General features: G+C 39.5%; 1 protein-coding gene across 30 annotated transcripts in view; it reads right to left on the reverse strand.

Annotated features, from left to right (window-relative positions):
* Positions 1 to 20652, reverse strand: part of MAST2 (microtubule associated serine/threonine kinase 2) — a 256855-nt gene that overhangs the window by 137923 nt on the left and 98280 nt on the right. For 23 of the 30 annotated variants that reach the window (XM_077958528.1, XM_015138615.3, XM_001105315.5 and 20 more), the window contains exon 4: positions 8945 to 8976. The exons of the other annotated variants lie outside the window; for them this stretch is intronic. In XM_077958528.1, the coding sequence (XP_077814654.1) occupies positions 8945 to 8976 (32 nt within the window). The remainder of the gene's footprint in view (positions 1 to 8944; positions 8977 to 20652) is intronic. 30 annotated transcript variants of the gene reach the window in all.

Here is a 20652-nt window from a genome sequence, read left to right on the forward strand (position 1 = left end):
CTAAGTAGCTAGGACTACAGGCAGTCACCACCATCCTGGCTAATTTTTTTAAAAAAACTTTTGCAGAGACAGGGTCTCCCTGCGTTGCCCAGACTGGTCTCAAACTCCTGGGCTCAAGTGATCTTCCTGCCTCAGCCTCCCAAAGTGCTGGGATTACAGGTGTGAGCCAGTACATCTGGTCCACAAAATAATGTTTGTCTATAGGCATGCTGATAAATTCTGTACAGTGAAGGTGCAACTGACTTCCCTTCTCTCCATGGAAAAACTCAATTTTGTAATAAATAATAAATTTATTTCAACACTATACATACACAACACATATCACTTTGTGGTTCTTTCACTTCTTTGAACTGGCTAATATATCTGCCATATTCCCTTACTAATAATGAGTTAAATATTTAACATATGCCTATTTTTAAAAATCAATAGCTTTACACCTATTTCAAAATTTATTATTATGCAACTATATCTCTAGAGGTAGGAGGATAAAACATATTTATTTTATTTTACAACTTGGTAGCTCTATTTTAAACAATTAAACATGTATACCTCTACTTGCATTCTTGTGCCAGACCATACCAATGTTTGGAACAAGCTCAAATGATTGCCAATTTGTGTTAAACTCTATAGCAGGCCATGGGGTCAGCGTATTGTACCGCACAACATGGTCCTGACCTCACAGAGCTTACCACCTGCTATGGACTAAACAGTGTCTCCCCAAAATTCATGTCAAAGCTTTCACCCCCAATCTGACTATATTTCCATATATGTTCTTTAGGAAATAAATAAGGTTAAATGAGGTCATGGGGTGGGCTATAATCCTATAGGACTGGTGGCCTTGAAAATGGAGGAAGAAATAAGGAAGGAGGGAGAAGAAAGAAGAAAAAGAAGAAGAGATAGATCTATGCCCCTATCCTCAGGCTGGTGTAAAGGCCATGTGAGCTCACATAAAGGCCATGTGAGCACACAGCAAGAAGGCCACTCTCTGCAAGCCAGGAAGAGAGGTTTACCAGAAACCTAGGATGTTGTCACCTTCTTGGACTCCTAGTTTGCATAATTGTGAGAAAATGATTTTTTCTTATTTAAGCATGTGGTATTTTGTTACAGCAGCCTGAGCTAACACTAATACGCTACTCAATGGGGGAAGGCAGACAAACAGTTCTTTATCTACAACTGATGTAAGAGCTATGAAGAAAAAGTAGAGGGTTTAATGAAAGTATGTTCTGGGAAACCCAACTTAGTCTACAGACAGCAAGGTTTGGGCGAGGTCAGGAAACCCTTTCCTAAGTAAGTGAGATGTAAGCTGGGACTTGAAAGATGAGTAGGAACTAGACTGGTATAGATGGAAAAATAACATTCCGGCTGGGCATGGGGGCTCATGCCTGTAATCCCAGCACTTTGGGAGGCCGAGGCAGGTGGATCACGAGGTCAAAAGATTGACACCATCATGGCCAACATAGTGAAACTCTGTCTCTACTAAAAGCATAAAAATTAGCTCGGCACAGTGGCACACACCTGTAGTCCCAGATACTCCAGAGGCTGAGACAGGAGAATCGCTTGATCACCTGAGGTTGGGAGTTCGAGACCAGCCTGACCAATGTGGTGAAACCCTGTCTCTACTAAAAAAAATAAAAATTAGCTGGGTGTCGTGGCATGCACCTGTAGTCCCAGCCACTGGGGAGGCTGAGACAGAAGAATTGCTTGAACCAGGGAGGCAGGGGTTGCTGAGCCGAGATTGCATCACTGCACTCCAGCCTGGCAACAGAGTGAGACTCCGTCTCAAACAAAACAAAACAAAACAAAACAAAAATTCCAGGCACAGAGAACATATTGTGCAAAACATGGAGACAAATATAGCAACCACATTGTATAGACAGTCAGGTGTGATCCTAAGAGTAAGAAAAAATTCACCAAAGGGCAGGTGCAGAGGCTCACACCTGTAATCTCAGCACCTTGGAAGGCCGAGGAAGGCAGATAGTTTTAGCCCAGGAGTTCAAGACCAGCCAGGGCAACATTGCAAAACCCCATCTCTAGAATAAGTACAAAAATTCGCTAGGTGTGGTGGCGTGCACCTGTGATCCCAGCTATTTGGGAGACTGAGGTGCGAGTACCACCTGAGCTCAGGAAGGATGGGGCTGCAGTGAGCTGTGATCACACCACTGTATTCCAACCTGGGTGGCAAAGTGAGATTCTGTTTCAAAAAAAAAAAATTCACCAAAAAAGTTTAAATGAATATATAATAATGAAATCCACATTTTAAAAAGCTTTTCCTGGCTATTCTATGATAGGTAGACTGAGGGTGAGCAATGCCACATAAAGGCCAGTTAGGAAGTTATGGCAGTAGCAGAGGCAGATTACAATGGCTGGGACTATCTAGACATACCAGTGGTAGCATAAAGAAAGAGAGAACACCAGTCGGGCACTGTGGCTCAAGCCTGTAATCCCAGCACTTTGGGAGGCCGAGGTGGGTGGATCACAAGTTCAGACTGAGACCATCCTGGCTAACATGGTGGAACCCTACCTCTACTAAAGATACAAAAAATTAGCCGGGTGTGTTGGCACGCATCTGTAGTCCCAGCTATTCACGAGGCTACTTGAACCTGGGAGGCAGAGGTTGCAGTGAGCCGAGATCATGCCATTCTCTAGCCCGGGTGAGGGAGCAAGACTCTGTCTCAAAAAATATAAAATAAAAAAGCCCAGCGCGAGGTGGCTCACACCTGTAATCCCAGCACTTTGGGAGGCCGACGCGGGCGGATCACGAGGGCAGGAGATCCAGACCATCCTGGCTAACACGGTAAAACCCCATCTCTACTAAAAATTTAAAAATTTAACCAGGCGTGGTGGCAGGCACCTGTAGTCTCAGCTACTTGGGAGGCTGAGGCAGGAGAATGGCATGAACCCAGGAGGCGGAGCTTGCAATGAGCCAAGATTGCACCACTGCACTCCAGCCTGGGGGACAGAGCGAGACTCCGCCTCAAAAAAATAAAATAAAATAAAAATAAAGACAGAACACCAAGAGATATTTGAGAGGTGTAACAGAAAAGACTTGTGAGTGTAAGGAAGAGCACAGCAACAAGAATAACTAAATTTCCTACCTTGAGGAAGCAGTACCATTTAGTAAGCTAGAGTGTAAGAGAGGACCTGATTTTTGAGAAAGACAATGACTTCAGATTCATAAATGCTACAGTTCAGATGTCTTTGAGATATCCAGTCACATTATGGTGAATGGACAGTTATGAGATCTAGCATTACAAATGTGGGGATAATGAACATAACAATAACTATTCTCAACATACAGTAACAAAAACGGGTTCTCAAGGATTTTCAGATCCCACCTACACAGGCAGAGCTCACCGACAACTAAGTCCATTTTTAAACAACAAAATGGTTCCCTGTAGAGATATGAGTGATGACTATGTCTACTTCCCTCCCAACCTCTGCTATGTCCTGCCTTCCCATTGGACACTTAACAGAACCTATATAAAATTACTTCCTATATAAGACCAATTTTTAAAAGACAGGGTCTTAAATGTAACACAAAGCTATCACTTTGTGTCTTGAAAGGTTGCAAAATTTCCTGATTTTCAAAGCCCCACAAAAGAATTGAAGCCCTATATCAGACACTACTGATACCTCAACAAAGGGTTTACTATGTGTATGCAGCAGGTGGCATCTCTTTTTAGCACATTTTCCAGAAGCATTGATCCAGGCATCAAGTTGCATCAGAATGGGAAAGTACATGACGCTGTCAGTTTCACAGGAGCAAAGTTTGACGCATCGCATCCCTGAGGCCCAGGAACTCCTCCCTGCCCACTATGCAGTGCCTATCACTGCAGACACTAGACATTTCCTTTCATCCAATATCTGGTATCCAAGTCCACTGCCCAAATGAGTAAGCTGACAAAACAAAAGGTTAACTATCCCCAAGGGCACTAAAGACGACAAGCCAGCAATGTTAATAATATCAACACACACATATACACATACCCCATGATGAATGCAACCAACAGCAACCTCTCCACTCCTACAGTGCGTTATCTCAATTGACTGCTCATAGCCTCTAAGAAATAAAGCAAGACATTTCATGAAATATGAAGAAAATTATCTTAAGCCTAATGGGTATTAGAAAAGCTTTACTTTCAGGGTAACTGGAGACATAAGCATTATTTACATTAAGCTCCCAAATGTAGGGTCTAGGTACTGGTGCTGAAATTCACAAACAAAATAAATAATCACCTGGCATGGTGGTTCCTGCCTGTAATCTAAGCACTTTGGGAAGCCAAGGCAGGCAGATAGCTTGAGCTCAGGAGTTCCAGACCAGCCCGAGCAACATAGTGAAACCCCATCTCTACAAAAAATACAAAAATTAGCCACATGTGGTGGCAGGTGCCTGTGGCCCCAGCCACTCAGAAGGCTGTGGTGGGAAGATCTCCCGAGGCCAGGGAGGATGAGGTTACAGTGAGGTGAGACTGCGCCACTGCGCTCCAGCCTGGGCTACAGAATGAGACCTTGTCACAAAAACAAACAAAATAACAACAGCAGCAAAAGAAAAAATCCTATTTGAAAGGAATCACCAAAAAGAGGCCCCCTCCATAGCATTGGGCAAGAAAAGCCATTCAGAGCTGCTTCAATTATGAAAAAGTAAAATATAAAACTCTTCTAGCCTGGGTAAACAGATAAAAGTAACTTTAGAACTTCAAAATCTTCTTTTCACAGATATGTATACTTTGAACAAGGTTATCAACTCCCTGAGGTCTGATATTCTAAACTACATTTTTTAATGCATTAAAAAAATACCCAGATGGGTTTAAATAAGAAATAGCTCTCTAAAAATGAAAATGATTTAGTTTCAGGAAGCTACATCTAAAATAAATGGTATAAGCCAGGCCAAAAGAACTTTCATAACCACCTTTCCCCAATAAAGCCCTTATCGTGGCGGGCATAGATGATGTTTGCATTTTGCGCATTGGAATTTAACAGCTCTCTTCCCTAATCTGACCAATGTCACTACAAATGTGTGTGTGTGTATGTGTGTGTACTTATAGATACATATATAAATATGTATGCAATATATAAATATATACTTATATAAGCATATAAATATATACAATATATACATATATATATATTTACGGATCCATCTCTATCTCAATGTCACTCATTCCAGACTCCTGTTCTCTGTTCAAATGTTGCCTTAATGAGAAAATTCCTGGACAATCCAAATTTTTTTGATTTTTAAAATATTTTTATAGAGACGGGGTCTCACTATGTTGCCCAGGCTGGTCTCAAACTCCTGGACTCAAATGATCCTCCTGCCTCAGTCTCTCAAAGTGCTGGGATTACAGGTGTGAACCACCATACCCAGCCTAGACAGTTCAATTTAAAATTTAAAATTTCAACCCTCACCCCACAGAAACACACATCCTCCTATCTTATATCTGGCTTTATTTTTCTTCATAGCAGGAAGTACCATATGACGTATCATACATGTTTTTGTCTCTCTTAAGTAGAATGGAAACTCCATGAGCACAGGGACCTTGTCTGCTTTATTCACTACTGTATCTCCACTATCTAGAATAGTGCCCATGTGTAACTGAAACTAAAATAATATAGTATGGTGGATGCATGGATGGAAAGATTTGAGCAAATCACAAAGTGAATGGAGGCAAAAAGTCAAAAATACAGTAACTGCTTTTACCAAAAAACATCTAGTAAGTAATAGTGCCAAGACTGAAATCCACATCTGCCTGACTTGCAAACCCAAGCTCTTACTTTTCATGCTATACCACTTAGCAATTTGTAGACTTCAGATGAATTACTTGTTAGGTGGAAGAATGTGTATTTTGTATAGTGCCAAGTTGTCACATAAGTCTAGAAACCCATATTTGAGTTCCTGCCCATTTTAATGCAACTAACATATTACGTGGAAAAGCATAGCAATTGAAAGCCTCAAAAATTAATTAACAAAAACGCTCTCTCAAAGGACAAGAACACCAAACTAGAGGCAAATTCTAAATTTCTCTATGCCCATGAAGGATATGGAAACGAGCCTTTGTAACCTGGAATGAGCACACCATAGGATTTGCTCTTGGGAGAACCATTCTGAGAAAGAGGCAAACAGGGACACAAATATAATGCCCCCTCCTTCTGACCAAGACTTAAATGACAATTACAGAAACTTTAAAAATTTTCCAGATCAGGCTATGAGGACGAGAAACAGTAGAGCAGATGGTAAGTCACTCATTTTATTAACATCAGTTTTTCCACACAACTAATTTTGTAGTAATTAAACTTATTCAAATACTTGTTTTGTGGTTCTTACCTTTCTGTTTTCTTTACTACAAATGCTAAGCAGTACTTTGCCTCCTACTGCACACTCCCTACAAAGACTTGCCCAGTTCTGTGTACAAGAGGGACCATGGAACTTCAATTGTTTGGGGAGATGACTAAGCACAGGGATCAGGTAGCCGATCCCTTCATTTTACAAGTATGGCAATTCAGGTCCAGAAGTGGGAGTTCCTGTTTTAAAGCCACACGTAATTTGTTAGTGGCAAAGCCTATATTAGTATCCATGTTTCCTTGCTTCATTTCAGAACAAAACTTTTTCTACTCCTCTAATATTAGAGATAAGAAAGGATATTGTTTATATTAAAAAACTGAAGAACTTCTGGCTTACTTAAGTGTAAGCTCTTCAAAAGAGAAGAATTTACCTAGTTGAATCTTAACAGCCTCAGAACTTAGATCACTCTACCCAGCACATAGTAGGCTTTTTTATTTTTTTTTATTATTATTTCTTTGACGGAGTACCACTCTGTCGCCCAGGCTGGAGTGCAGCGGTGTGATCTCAGCTCACTGCAACCTGTCTCCTGGATTCAAGCAATTCTCCTGCCTCAGCCTCCTGAGTAGCTGGAACTACAGGGCGCATGCCACGACGCCTGGCTAATTTTTTTTTTATTTTTAGTAGAGACAGGGTTTTACCATATTGGTCACACGGGTCTCGAACTACTGACGTCAGGTGATCCAACTACCTCGGCCTCCCAAAGTGTTGGGACTACAGGCATGAGCATGGCACCTGACCCAGAGTAGATATTAATGTGTATTTACTGAGTGATCAATTGTTTAAATGTGAGTTACTTTATCAAAAAGAGGAGGGAAAATCTATTTCTGACCCTTATTAAGTAAACATTTTTAAGGCAGTTAGAGTAGGCCTAACTTTAGATATCACTAAAATAACCAAAAAATTATTCTGATATAATATAAAAATAGGAATACTCCTCCTTCTCCTTCTTCTCAGCAACTCCATTCATTGAGGACACACATTCCTGCAAGAAGCTACCTGTCTCAGGTCTTAATTTATTTCACTTAATACTAAGAAAAGGCAAATCTCAGACAGTTTTCAGATAGAAGGAACCAAAAAAAAAGAGGAGGGGAGGGCAGAAAGAGTAGAAAAATGACCAAGTACAAATATTTGCTGACTATGATGCTGAAAAGCTACTCCTTTTCAGTTATGCATACCTACTTGGTGTATCATTCCTCTAAGAGTCCTGGGAGAGCCCTTGCCATTTACAGAAGACTCAGGACACTTGTGAAGCTAGACCTAATATTCACTGCTAGAAACCGAATTTAAAATTTAAAATGTGCCTCTTAAATAATAGAATTCATCCAAATTTAACCCATTAAGAATTCTAAAACTAATGTATATTAAAATTAAACTATAATAAAGCACTATACATATATTAAATGATCCTTCTAACAGGCTTAGTAAGAAGAAAACATAGGTAACATTACTTTCATTTAAAGATAAGGCAACTGAGATTTAAGAAGATAAAGTGATTTGTCTAGGTTTACAAAGCCAGTTAAATGGCATGGTCAAGACTGAACCTTATGAGTTTTCTGACTTAAGTCTCTTCATATCAAACCAAAATAAGCTTTCGTAAACAGCCCAAAAGGCTACACAAAAATCTCAGAGGAAAATTTAATCACGAGAGCATTTTTCACAAAACAAAATCCTAAAATGGACAGTAACAGAAAGAATTACTATGTGTTTCATACATTTAAAAATTGCATATGATGTGTACGTAAAGTATACTTAATACATAAATATAAATATTGTTGTGATCTCCTCCTTAATTAGATCTTTTTTTTTTGTTAAGGAAAAGTTTAAAAGCCATTGTTTTATCACAGCTCTATTTCCTTAGGGTTCCCCAGATGTGACTTTACTAGTAAATCATGGTAAAGATGAGTATATTGTAGGTATACACAGTACAGGTTTTTGGGCCCCAACATAGAGATTTTAATGTATTAAGTTCACACTCCGCACTTTAACAAGCATTCTAGGTGATTCTGATTGGCCAAATTTCTAATACTGCCCCAACCAAATTCCTAGAGGAAAAGCAGTCCAAGAGAATATAAGAAATTAAAATCCAGGGACAAAGACTATTTATTAATCTCCCCTAACCCTGAAGCCAGAAAAAAACCAAACAGGTTGGGAACCTATTCCATTCAACGTAGTCTCCAAACTTAGCTGCCCTTGCCTCAGCTTATCAGAAAAGTTGGTCTTCTCCTCATACCATGCTATGGGATAGATGTAAATGCAAAGGGTTTCCATTTTAATATTCCTATCTCCTTAGCTTGAGTCTACTAAAACTCAGTAAATCTCAAAGCACAAGTGTAAGACTGTGGTGAACATTTAAGTTGTAACTTTCCCAAAATGTTATGCAAAAACTGAGACAGGAGGGATTTGGAGGTGGAGAGGAATGGGGAGGAGGGAAAATCTGACCTAGTGGGAGAAGTCAGTTGGCCTGCTGGCTTCCCTAGCTCAGATACAAGTACACAGAAAGAAATATTCCTGAGTGGGATTCTTCCACATGACAGTGGGAAATGTTCCCAAGAGGGGCTCCTAAGTAGGAGATCATAATCATAATGGCAATAATCATCTACTTACAAGCTGCCTCTTCTTGGAAGGCTCAACTCCTTCTGAAAAACAAAACATATGCAAGTTAGAAATAAGAACCCATCTGAGACCTGTTGGTCTACCTAAATGTCCTAGGAAATTCACAGTATTATCTTAATAATGGAAAAGGTCATATATTTCTAAATAATAACTTTTTCTTTGTCTTTTTTTTTTGAGATGGAGTCTCATTCTGTCTCCCAGGCTGGAGTGCAGTGGCGTGATCTCGACTCACTGCAAGTTCCGACTCACTGCAAGTTCCAACTCCCGGGTTCACGCCATTCTCCTGCCTCAGCCTCCCGAGTAGCTGGGACTACAGGCAACCACCACCACATGTGGCTTTTTTTTTTTTTTTTTTTGTATTTTTAGTAGAGACGGAGTTTTACCGTGTTAGGATGGTCTCGATCTCCTGACCTCTTGATCCACCCGCCTCGGCCTCCCAAAGTGCTGGCTACAGGCATGAGCCACCGTGCCCGGCCTCTTAGACTCAGGCAAACTATTACTTCTTTAATCTTCCTTCCTAAAAGGAATGTCCCATAGAATACATGCAACATTTTTCCCACTAGATGGAACCATCTCCCCTAGATTACAGGCATGCTAGGCCAGCCGTTAACTGCTGCTGAATTATAAAGAGCATTAGTGGCAAGCATACAGAAGGAATGAAATGGGATTAGGGCAGTGGATGATAATTAGAAAATATTTTAGACAAATAAAATAGTATAATATAACAAATTAATATAATATAACAAAGAGATGACTTCACACACCACTGACATAAGAAATAACCTTTACAATAACAGTTGGGGCCCCTGTGACTTGCTTTCCAAGTGTATCAAGTCCCACCTCCTACCAGTCCTAAATTAACAACTATTCTTAATTTGTTTTTTATATTTTCCATGTGTTTTTGGATTCATAAAAAATTAGTATTGTTTTACATGTTTTAAAATTATATATACATGGTATAATATTATATGTATTCCTCTGTTGACATTAGCCAACATTATGAAAACTGGGAGATTCACCCATGTGGATATATTTCACTTTAGTTCACTAATCTTCAGACAGTGGTCCAGTCTATGAATATACCAATATTTATTTATCTATTCTCTAGTAAATGGAAATTTAATTTTGTTTCCATCTTTTTCTTCTCCATTAAAACAATACTCCTGTAAACATTCTTGTAGTTGTTTCCTAGTGCACATGTAGAAAATATTTCTTGGACGTTGAACTACTGAGTCATAAAGTACTGGATATTCCAAATTGTTCTCCAAAACAACTGTTCATGTAAGAAATATATCCCTGATTACACAGTCATGAATACATGTGCTTATATTTTCTTCGAAAAGTTTTATAGATTTGCATTTTTTTTCTTTTCTTTTTTTTTTTTTTGAGATGGAGTCTCACACTGTCACCCAGGCTGGCCGATCTCAGTTCACTGCAACCTCCACTTCCTGGGTTCAAGCGATTCTCCTGCCTCAGTCTCCTGAGTAGCTGGGATTACAGGCATGCACCACAACGCCCCGCTAATTTTTTTGTATTTTTGTATTTTAGTATTTTGCCATGTTAGCCAGGCTGGCCTCAAACTCCTGACCTCAAGTGATCCTCCCACCTTGGCCTCCCAAAGTGCTGGGATTACAGGTGTGAGCCACCACGCCCAGCCGGTTTACTTTTCACAGTAAGTTTAATATGCCTTATTTTTGTAAAATTCACTTACTTTATAAAATTATTTTTGCTAAAATTCAGTATTTGATTGCAATTCTTTTGTGTGTTTTTCTAGGTAAATTTACAAACATTCAATTGTACAAATCTTAAATTACTTCATCTTACGTATGCCGATTGATAAGTCTGGTAAGTACATATACTCAGATAACCTAAATCTTTTTTTTTGAGGCAGAGTTTCACTCTTGTTGCCTAGGCTGGAGTGTAATGGCACGATCTTGTGGCACTGCAACCTCCACCTTCCGAGTTCAAGCGGTTCTCCTGCCTCAGCCTCCCAAGTAGCTGGGATTACAGACATGCGCCACCACGCCTGGCTAATTTTGTATTTTTGGTAGAGATGGAGTTTCTCCATGTTGGTCAGGCTGGTCTTGAGCTCCCAACCTCACGTGATCCACCCGCCTCAGCCTCCCAAAGTGCTGGGATTACAGGCGTGAGCCACTGCACCCAGCCAACCTAAATCTCTATCAAAACACAGAACATGTCCATCAATCCAGATAGTTCCACCATGTTCTTTCTTTGTAAATCCCCAACAAACCACTATCTTCCTACCCCAAGCAAATATTATTCTCATTGTGTCACCACAGATTACTTTTACTTCCTCAAAACTTCGTATGAATGGAACCATACAAATATAAACCTTTTTACATAGGCTTCTTCAACTCAGCATAGTATTTGTGAGATTCATCTGTGTTGTTGCAAGTAACAATAGCAATATGAATATACCCCAGTTAATTTATCCTTTCTCCAATTCCATTTTTCAGCTACTAACATTCCTGTAACAGGTCTTTTGACAAGCTATATTTCATCTGTCTTGGGTAAATCCCTAAAAGTGTAGAATTACTTGGTTAAAGGGTAGATATATGTTTAGTTTTATAAGAAGCTAGCAGACCTTTTTCTAAAGTGATTATACCATGTTACACTCCCATGAACAACGTATGAGAGTTTCAACTGCTTCACATTCTAGCTATTACATGTTATGCTTACATTAATAATATAAGAAAGTTCCAACTGCTCTACATTCATGCCAATATATGGTATCAGTTTTTTATATTTTAGTCATTTTACATTTTAGCTATTTAGGTGTGTAGGGGTATCTCACCGTGGCTTTAATCATTTTCCTGATGACTAACGATGTTGAGTATCTTTTCATGTGCTTATTAACCATCAATATATATTCCTTTGTGAAGTATCTTAAAATTTTTTTTACCTTTTTAAAAATTGAGTTATCTTTTTGCTATTGAATTGTAAGAGTTCTTGATAATCTTCTAAATACAAGTCCTGTGTCATGTATGTTTTGTAAATATGTTCTAATCTGTGGCTTGCCTACTAAAGTTATTGGTGGTGCCTTTCTCTTTCTTTTTTTTTTTTTTTTTTTTGAGATGGAGTCTCGCTTTGTCACCCAGGCTGGAGCACAGTGGTGCGATCTTGACTCACGGCAACCTCCATCTCCCGGGTTCAAGTGATTTTCCTGCCTCAGTCTCTTGAGTAGCTGGGATTACAGGCACCCATCACCATGCCCAGCTAATTTTTGTATTCTTAGTAGAGACGGATTTTCACCATATTGGTCAAGCTGGTCTAGAACTCCTGATCTCAGGTGATCCACCTGCCTCAGCCTCCCAAAGTGTTGGTATTACAGGCGTGAGCCACCACGCCAGGCCAGTGGTGCCTTTTGATGAGTGAAAATTAATTTTGAGGTAATACGTGAGATGAAACTAAGGTTCTTTTTTTTCATACGGATATCCATTTATTTCAATACCATTTATTGAAAACACTGTCCTTTCCCTAAGAAATTTTTTTGAAACCTTTCTGGGCTCTCTATTGCATCCTACTGATCTATTTTTCTGCCCTATGCAAGCACCCCACTGTCATGATTCTGTAGTTTTATATTTAGTCCTGAAGTTGGATTATACAGTCCTTTAACTTTATTTTCCAAGATTGCTTTAGATATTCTAGATTCTTCATTTCAATTTGAATTTCTGAATCCAATTGTTAATTTTTACCAAAAAAAGCCTGCTGGGATTATACATCAATTTGGAAGAAGTGATATCTGAAAATATCAAGTCTTACAATACATGAACATAGTATTTCTCTGTTGACCGAGTACTTTACTCTAAGCAATGTTTTACCGTTAACAAAAACTCCTTTTATGAAGCTCATCCCTAAATAGATTTTTTAAAGCTATTATAAATAAAATCTTTTATTTCATTTTCCAATTGCTTGCATGTATATAGAAATGTAATTAATTTTTATACTGACCATGTATCCTATACTTTGGTAAAACCATTATTAATCATAACTGTTTTGTATATTCCTTAGAATTTTTCTATATAAACAATCATATCTTCTATCAATAGGGAGAGTTTTACTTCTTTCCATTTTCTAGAATTTTCTATAAGATGTTAAATAGAAGTGGTAGACATCCTTGTCTGGCTTCTCATCTAATCTTAGGAGAAAAGCATTTAACATTTTGAATATTTAATATTATGTTAGTTATAGGTTTTTCATGGATAACTTTTTGACAAGTTCTCTTCTATTCCTAATTTGTTCATAGTCTTTCTCACAAATGGGAATGGATTATGTCAAATACTTTCTCTGCATCTACTGAAATGCTTACATAGTTTTTCTCTGCTGTTAATGTGGCAAATTACAGTGATTGATTTTCTAAGATTAAACTAATTTTGCAATTCTGAGTTAAATTCAACTTTTTTTTTTTTTTTTTTTTTTTTTTTTTGAGATGGAGCCTTGCTCCATCACCCAGACTGGAGTGCAGTAGCGTGATCTCCACTCACTGCAACCTCTGCCTCCCAGGTTCAAGTGATTCTCCTGCCTCAGCCTCCCAAGTAGTTGGGTTTACAGGTGTGTGCCACTATGCCTGGCTAATTTTTGTATTTTCAGTAGAGATGGGGTTTTACCATGTTAGTCAGGCTGGACTCAAACTCCTGACCTCAGGTGATCCACCCGCCTTGGCCTCTCAAAGTGCTGGGATTACAGGTGCGAGTCACCGTGCCCAGCTTAAATTCAACTTTATCAAATACATTGCTAGATTCTATTTGCTAATATCTCATTAATGATTTTTACACCTATTTTCATAAAGGATAATAATCTCTAATTTTCTTATAATGTCTTTGTCAGATTTTTGCATCACAATTATGCCGGTCTCCTAAAACTGATAGGGAACTGTTCCTTACTCCTCTATTTTCTGAAAGAATTTATGTAAGACTAGTGTCATTTCTTCCTTAAATATTAACAGTTTTCACTAATAACAGTATCTAGGCCTAGAAATTTTTATTTAGGATATTTGCCTGTATGTTAGTAAGTAAGACTGGCCTATATACTTTCTCTTCTCAAAATGTTCTTGTCCAATTTTGACATATTTATACTATCCTCATTGCTAAGGTTTCAATGTTTGTGTCTCATCCAAAATTCACATTGGACTTTAAAATCCAATGTGATAGTATTAAGAGGTGGGGTCTGTAGGAGGTGATTAGGTCATGAGGCCTCCTCTCTTGTACATTTTACATTTAGACATATTAAGACAAGGTAGTTTTATGTACAACTATAGAGGTCAGCAAAAAGATCTGGGATAGAGACACAAATTTGAGATTCATCTGTAAAATATATAGAGAAAGGAGAGTGTACAAGCAGAACTTTAAGGACAGTCCACATTTAAGGGTCTAAGGTGATGAAGGATGAGCCTACAAAGGTGTTTAAATGGTGTGTTTGCAGGGATAAGAGGAAAAACAAGAGAAATGATTAAGGCCTTCGTAAAGCTTTAAGCCAGGCATGGTGATGTGCACCTGTAGTCCCAGCTACTCAGGAGACTGAGGCAGGAGAATCGCTTAAGCCCAGGAGTCTGAGGCCAGCTTAGCCAACAGAGCAAGACCCCATCTCAAAAAAATCAAAATTAAAAGAGAAAAAAGAGGCTTCATACAGCTTTCAGCCCTTTTCGCCTTTCCATCCTCCGCCATGTGAAGAAACAGCAAGAAGGCACTCGCCACACAAATGCCAGCACCTTGATCTTGGACTTTTCAGACTCCAGGACTGTAAGAAAATAAATGTCTGTTCTTTATAAATTACCCAATCTGTGGTATTTTTTTACAGCAGCATGAACAGACAAAGACACTCATAAAATGTGCTAAGGTAATATATCCTCTTTTTCTACTTTCTGAAACAATCTATATAAAACTGGAAATATTTGTTCTTTGAATCTACATGACAGTTCTGACTTCTTGAATAGCTTAAATGGGTAACATGGTAGAGTATAGTTTTGGCTTAATAATAAAATTTTATAAAATGCATATATGCCCCTCTCTGCATTTGTTTAGAGGCATGGAAATGCATCTGTGGAAATTCATCCCTTCCGACTTCCTTACACCTATACAAAAGCCTGCATTTGATGCCCAGGACTCCAGATCAGTACATTCTGTGACAACTAAGGCATGGTGGAACAAGAGTGCCTTCCAACCACATAAAGGTAGTCCAAGGAGCAACGATTTCCCAAGCCTCCTTTTCCCAGGGAATATTCACAGCAGGTTGGGGAGAAAAGCTACACAATCAGGAAACTTGGCTGAGGCAAGAGTACTCCCATTTAGATAGATAACCATAAATTATTTTACTCATAACCTTCTAGCAACTAGGCTGGTAATACCTGGTAATACATTACAATATCAGGTGAAGCCCATTCCATTCAGCCTTCTCTGATCTACTCATTATCTCTTGACTCTTCATGTTCTTAATGATCTTCCTAATTAGCATTCTGAACCCATTCAAGTCTATTCCAGCTTGAGGAAAGGATATAAATTCCCTTAATAACTACACATCCCTCTTCAAACATTGCCTTATCAATTTTATTTCCCTTCACAACCACACTTCTTGAATGAGTTATCTACATCCAACATCTCTAATTTCTCACTTCCTACTCATTCTTCAACACTCTACAAATATCCCCAGACCTTACCACCCCGTTTAAACCATTCTTGCCACACTGCCAATGTTATGTATAATGCCATTGTTAATGAAGCATCACTGCATTTTTAGTCCACCTATCTTTTTTGGCTCCACTGCTCAGCAGCACCTGATAGTACCATTCACTGTTCTGTCCTGGAAGACTTTTCTTGCCATGAAGCCACATTCTCTTGTTCTTCCTCTTATCCCTGCAAACACACCATTTAAACACCTTTGTAGGCTCATCCTCCATCACCTTAGACTCTTAAATGTGGGCTGTCCTTAAAGTTCTGCTTGTACACTCTCCTTTCTCTATATATTTTAGAGATGAATCTCAAATTTGTATCTCTATCCCAGATCTTTTTGCTGACCTCTATAGTTGTACATACAACTACCTTGTCTTAATATGTCTAAAACTCAGCTTATCTTTCTACTCAGTCTCGCTCCTACTGTTTTCTATTTTGATGATGGTACCACCAAACCCAGGGTCATTCTTGATTTTTCACTTTCTCTCACTCTCTACATTCATTATTCATCAAGCTCTGCCAATTCTACTTCCAAAATACCTATCTTTAATCTGTCAATTCACTTCTACTTCCCCGGGCACAAGCCACCATCATCCTATAACATCCTCCTAATTGGTCTCCCTTTCATTCAGTTTTGTCCCCCTTGATTAATGTTATATTAATGCAAATATCATATATAGTACCTGTTTTCTGAGTGATAACCCATGTGGGTTTAATGAAATAAATACTGAAGTCAAAAATAACTTTTTTTTTTTTTTTTTTTAGATGAAGTCTCGTTCTGTCACCCAGGCTGGAGTGCAGTGGCACGATCTCGGCTCACAGCAACCTCCGCCTCCCGGGTTCAAGCGATTCTCCTGCCTCAACCTCCCGAGTAGCTGGGATTACAGGCATATGCCACCATGCCCAGCTAATTTTTGTTTTTTTAGTGGAGATGGGGTTTCACCATGTTGGTCAGTCTGGTCTCAACTCCTGACCCCAGGTGATCCACCTGCCTCGGTCTCCCAAAGTGCTGGGATTACAGACGTGAGCCACCGCACCCGGCCAAAAATAACTTTTTAAAATGGGTCCTAAACTATCACAAGAACAGAAAACCAAACACCGCATGTTCTCACTCATAGGTGGGAACTGAACAATGAGATCACTTGGACTCGGGAAGGGGGACATCACACACCGCGGCCTATCATGGGGAGGGGGGAGGGGGGAGGGATTGCATTGGGAGTTATACCTGATGTAAATGACGAGTTGTTGGGTGCTGACGAGTTGATGGGTGCAGCACAGCAACATGGCACAAGTATACACATGTAACAAACCTGCATGTTATGCACATGTACCCTAGAACTTAAAGTATAATAAAAAAAAAAAAAATGGGTCCTTTCTCTCTTATAATTCTGCAACGGATAAAGTCTAAAATCCTTTCTGTAGTCTACAGGGCACTACTTGGCTGTGACTGCCTCCCTCCTCAGTATCATCTGCACAATTCTCCAGTCTTATTGGAGTTTTGGACTCAGGCTTGCCATGCTTTCTTTCACCTTCAGGTCTTCACACTTACTGTTCTCTTGGTCTGGATTACTTTTCTTTATCTCTTTTTATACCTTCCTGGAGTTCAGTTTAAATTTCGTTTCCTCTGGAAAGTTTTTCTACACAGTTTCCCCTCCAGCCTCCTTCCATATATTACCCAAATATTCCTTTAATTCCTCAATCATACCTACTTGACTCATTATTATAATTATTTGCTAAATTATCTGTTTTCTTTGACTGTTAGCTCCAGGCGAGTAGGAATTAGTCTTGCTCACGAGGACATTCCTGGCACCCAGCAGAACACCTGGCCTAGAAGGCACCAAATGAATATTGGATGAATAAATCTATGAATCCATCAAGTAAGTAAATGGTTCATACTATTATTGCTATCATCATTATAAGGCACACGATAGGGTCCTGTCTACCAGTTTGGAGTTGCATTGATGAAAACTATCAATTGCAATAATTTCAGCAAGAAGTTTTACTAGGGGAAGAATATGTTCTATTATCACATATTATTTACTGACAGTCTCCTGGCTGGTAGTTACTCCTTGGAGAGTCGGAATGCTTTAAGAAGAGAAAAATATTAACTAGGAAGAAAATCTATGTTAATACCATTTACTATCTAGTCTTAAAGGAACATTATCTCCTGACCTCGTGATCCACCCACCTCGGCCTCCCAAAGCACTGGGATTACAGGTGTGAGCCACCATGCCTGGCCAAGAACACAAAATTTAAAGTTTGGAAAACTAGGTTTCTGTCATGGCTCAAAAACATGTAACTGTGTGACCTGGAATTCCATCTACCTCAAAGGCTTAGATACAGCTGTTGTAAAGGTCAAATAAAGTAATGTACATGAAAATACTTTAGGCCAGTCACAGTGGCTCACACCTGTAATTCCAGCACTTTGGGATGCCAAGGCGGGAAGATTGCTTGAGTTCAGGAGTTCAAGACCAGACTGGGCAACATGGTGAAACCCCATCTCTACAAAAACTACAAAAAATAGCTGGGCATATTGGCATGTGCCAGCAGTCCCAGCTACTCAGGAGGCTGAGGTGGCAAGATCACTGGAGCTTGGGAGGCAGTGCTGGAGTACACTGTGATCAGCAGTGAGCCAAGATCACACCACTGCACTCCAGCCTGGGCAACAGAGAGAAATTCTGTCTCAAGAAGAAAAAACAAAAACAAACAAACAAAAACCTTTATTCTATAAATAATGTGTTATTCTCATTTGAGTTTGATAAACAGCTTGATTATATTAACAGGATATTTCTACATGGTATAAAGAACCTAGGACTCAGAAAAATATGTGAACACAATTCTGCTACTTGCTTCCTTATAAAATCTTGGTCAGTCATTAAACCTTTCTAAACCTCATTGTTCTTACCTGTTCACCTGAGATAAAAATACCTACTCTGCCTTTCTCACAAAAGTTATTCCTAGGCTTGAATTTTAAAAATAAACTTAAAAGTTTAAAGTAAGACACTTTGGATTAATAATAAGAAATTGGCCAGGTGTGGTGGCTCACACCTGTAATCCCAGCACTTTGGGAGGTCGAGGCGGGAGGATCCCTTGAGCTCAGGAGATCAAGACCAGCCTTGCAACACAGTGAGACCTCGTCTCCAATAAAAAAGTTCAAAAAAAATTAGCCAGGATTGGTGGCACACGCCTGTAGTCCCAACTATATAGGGGGCTGAGGTGGGAAGATCGCCTGAGACCAGAGGTGAAGGTTGCAGTGAGCCAAGATCACGCCACTGGACTCCAGCCTGGGTGACAGAGTAAGACCCTGTCTCAAAAAAAAAAAATAGGAAGAATGGAAATTTTTCTAATCTAACCCACCAGAAGCGAAGCTCTAAAGCTAAGTGATAAGATGCTATTCTCTAAAAACTAACCCACCCCCAATACTCCATCCCTATCATTCCTCCCCAAATATTCAAAGTATATTGCTTTAACAGTCTCCAAAATTTTATTACCATTTGGATCCCTCAAATTGATACATGTTGATACTTTCTGCCAACGATATTTCCCAGAGCTTTAAGTAATATTTGACTACACTGAATAAAATAAAATATATTAAACTATATTCTGAAGTTACAATGAAAGTTGTACATACCAAATCCCCGAGAAATAACCAGTCACTCTCTTTCACTTGTCCACAAAGCAAACTTCTAAAGGTATTACATAAAACACGAAATGGTGCCATTCATGGCCGGACATGGTGGCTCACGCCTGCAATTCCAGCACTTTGGGAGGCCGAGGCTGGTGGATCACCTGAGGTTGGGAGTTTGAGACCAGCCTGATCTACATGGAGAAACCCCGTCTCTTCTAAAAACACAAAAATTAGCTGGGCGTGGTGGTGCATGCCTGTAATACCAGCTACTCAGGAGGCTGAGGTAGGAGAATCGCTTGAACCCAGGAGGCAGAGGATGCAGTGAGCTGAGATTGTGCCATTGCACTCTAGCCTGGGAAACAAGAGCAAAACTCCGTCTCACACACACACACACACACACACAGACACAAAACACGAAAGGGTGCTATTCACACAGATGAGGAATCACTGCCTATATGCACTACTCATTATTCACAATGACTAAAGCCATAAAATATTTCCAAAGAAAAGACAAAGGCCAAGTGTCCAAAGGCAGTAACCACTACCCCCACAAGTAAATATGCAAGCCAGGAGTCACAAGGCTGGTCCTTGTCCTTTATGTCAACAGTCACCAGCATGGAGATGACTATGGGTCAAAGCTGTCTCTGCCTGAGGCAACTCCCTCCCTGGGACTCTGAGCCTCACTCGCTTTCTATTGAATTCTCACACTATACATAATACATATTGATTCCCACTGCAGTAGCAGCACTCTTCCCAGAGAAGGAAATTAACAGACTCTAAGAAACATAACTCAATAATCCACTCCACTGGAAGTGGATAGAGAACTGGGTTTTGGAGACAATAACTTTTCAACTAACATTTAAAATCAACGAGGCAAGGTGCTGTGCTCACGCCTGTAATCCCAACACTTTGGGAGGCCATGGCGGGAGGATCACTTGAGCCCAGAGTCTGAGACCAGCCTAGATAACATAGTGAGAACTCGTCTCAAGAAAAACAAACAAACAAAAAAGTCAAGGAGAAAAAAGGTATTCTCTGCCACTAAAAGATCATATGTCTCTTTATATAACTCATAATTAAACCCACATAGTGTAACTAACATAAATAACACTGGGGTGAGGGTAGGAGTGGTGAACATTCTAGGGCCTACTCAGAATCCACTGCTGATGACAATACCATTGTTAAAAGACAAAATTACAACAGATTTAGTTTAAAGATCAAACTGACTTTCAGTTTAAAGATCAAACCGACTTTTGTTTGCAATTCTGTAACATCTCATTCTTTAAAATAGAACGCATGTTCTGCTGAGCTAAGCAGAGGGGGCTGGCTTTCTAAGCAGAAAAGGGGTTAAGAAAGCACCAACAGGGAATAAAAAGCAGATTATTCAT

Source organism: Macaca mulatta, chromosome 1, assembly GCF_049350105.2.
Source record: "Macaca mulatta isolate MMU2019108-1 chromosome 1, T2T-MMU8v2.0, whole genome shotgun sequence".
NCBI lineage: Eukaryota > Metazoa > Chordata > Mammalia > Primates > Cercopithecidae > Macaca > Macaca mulatta.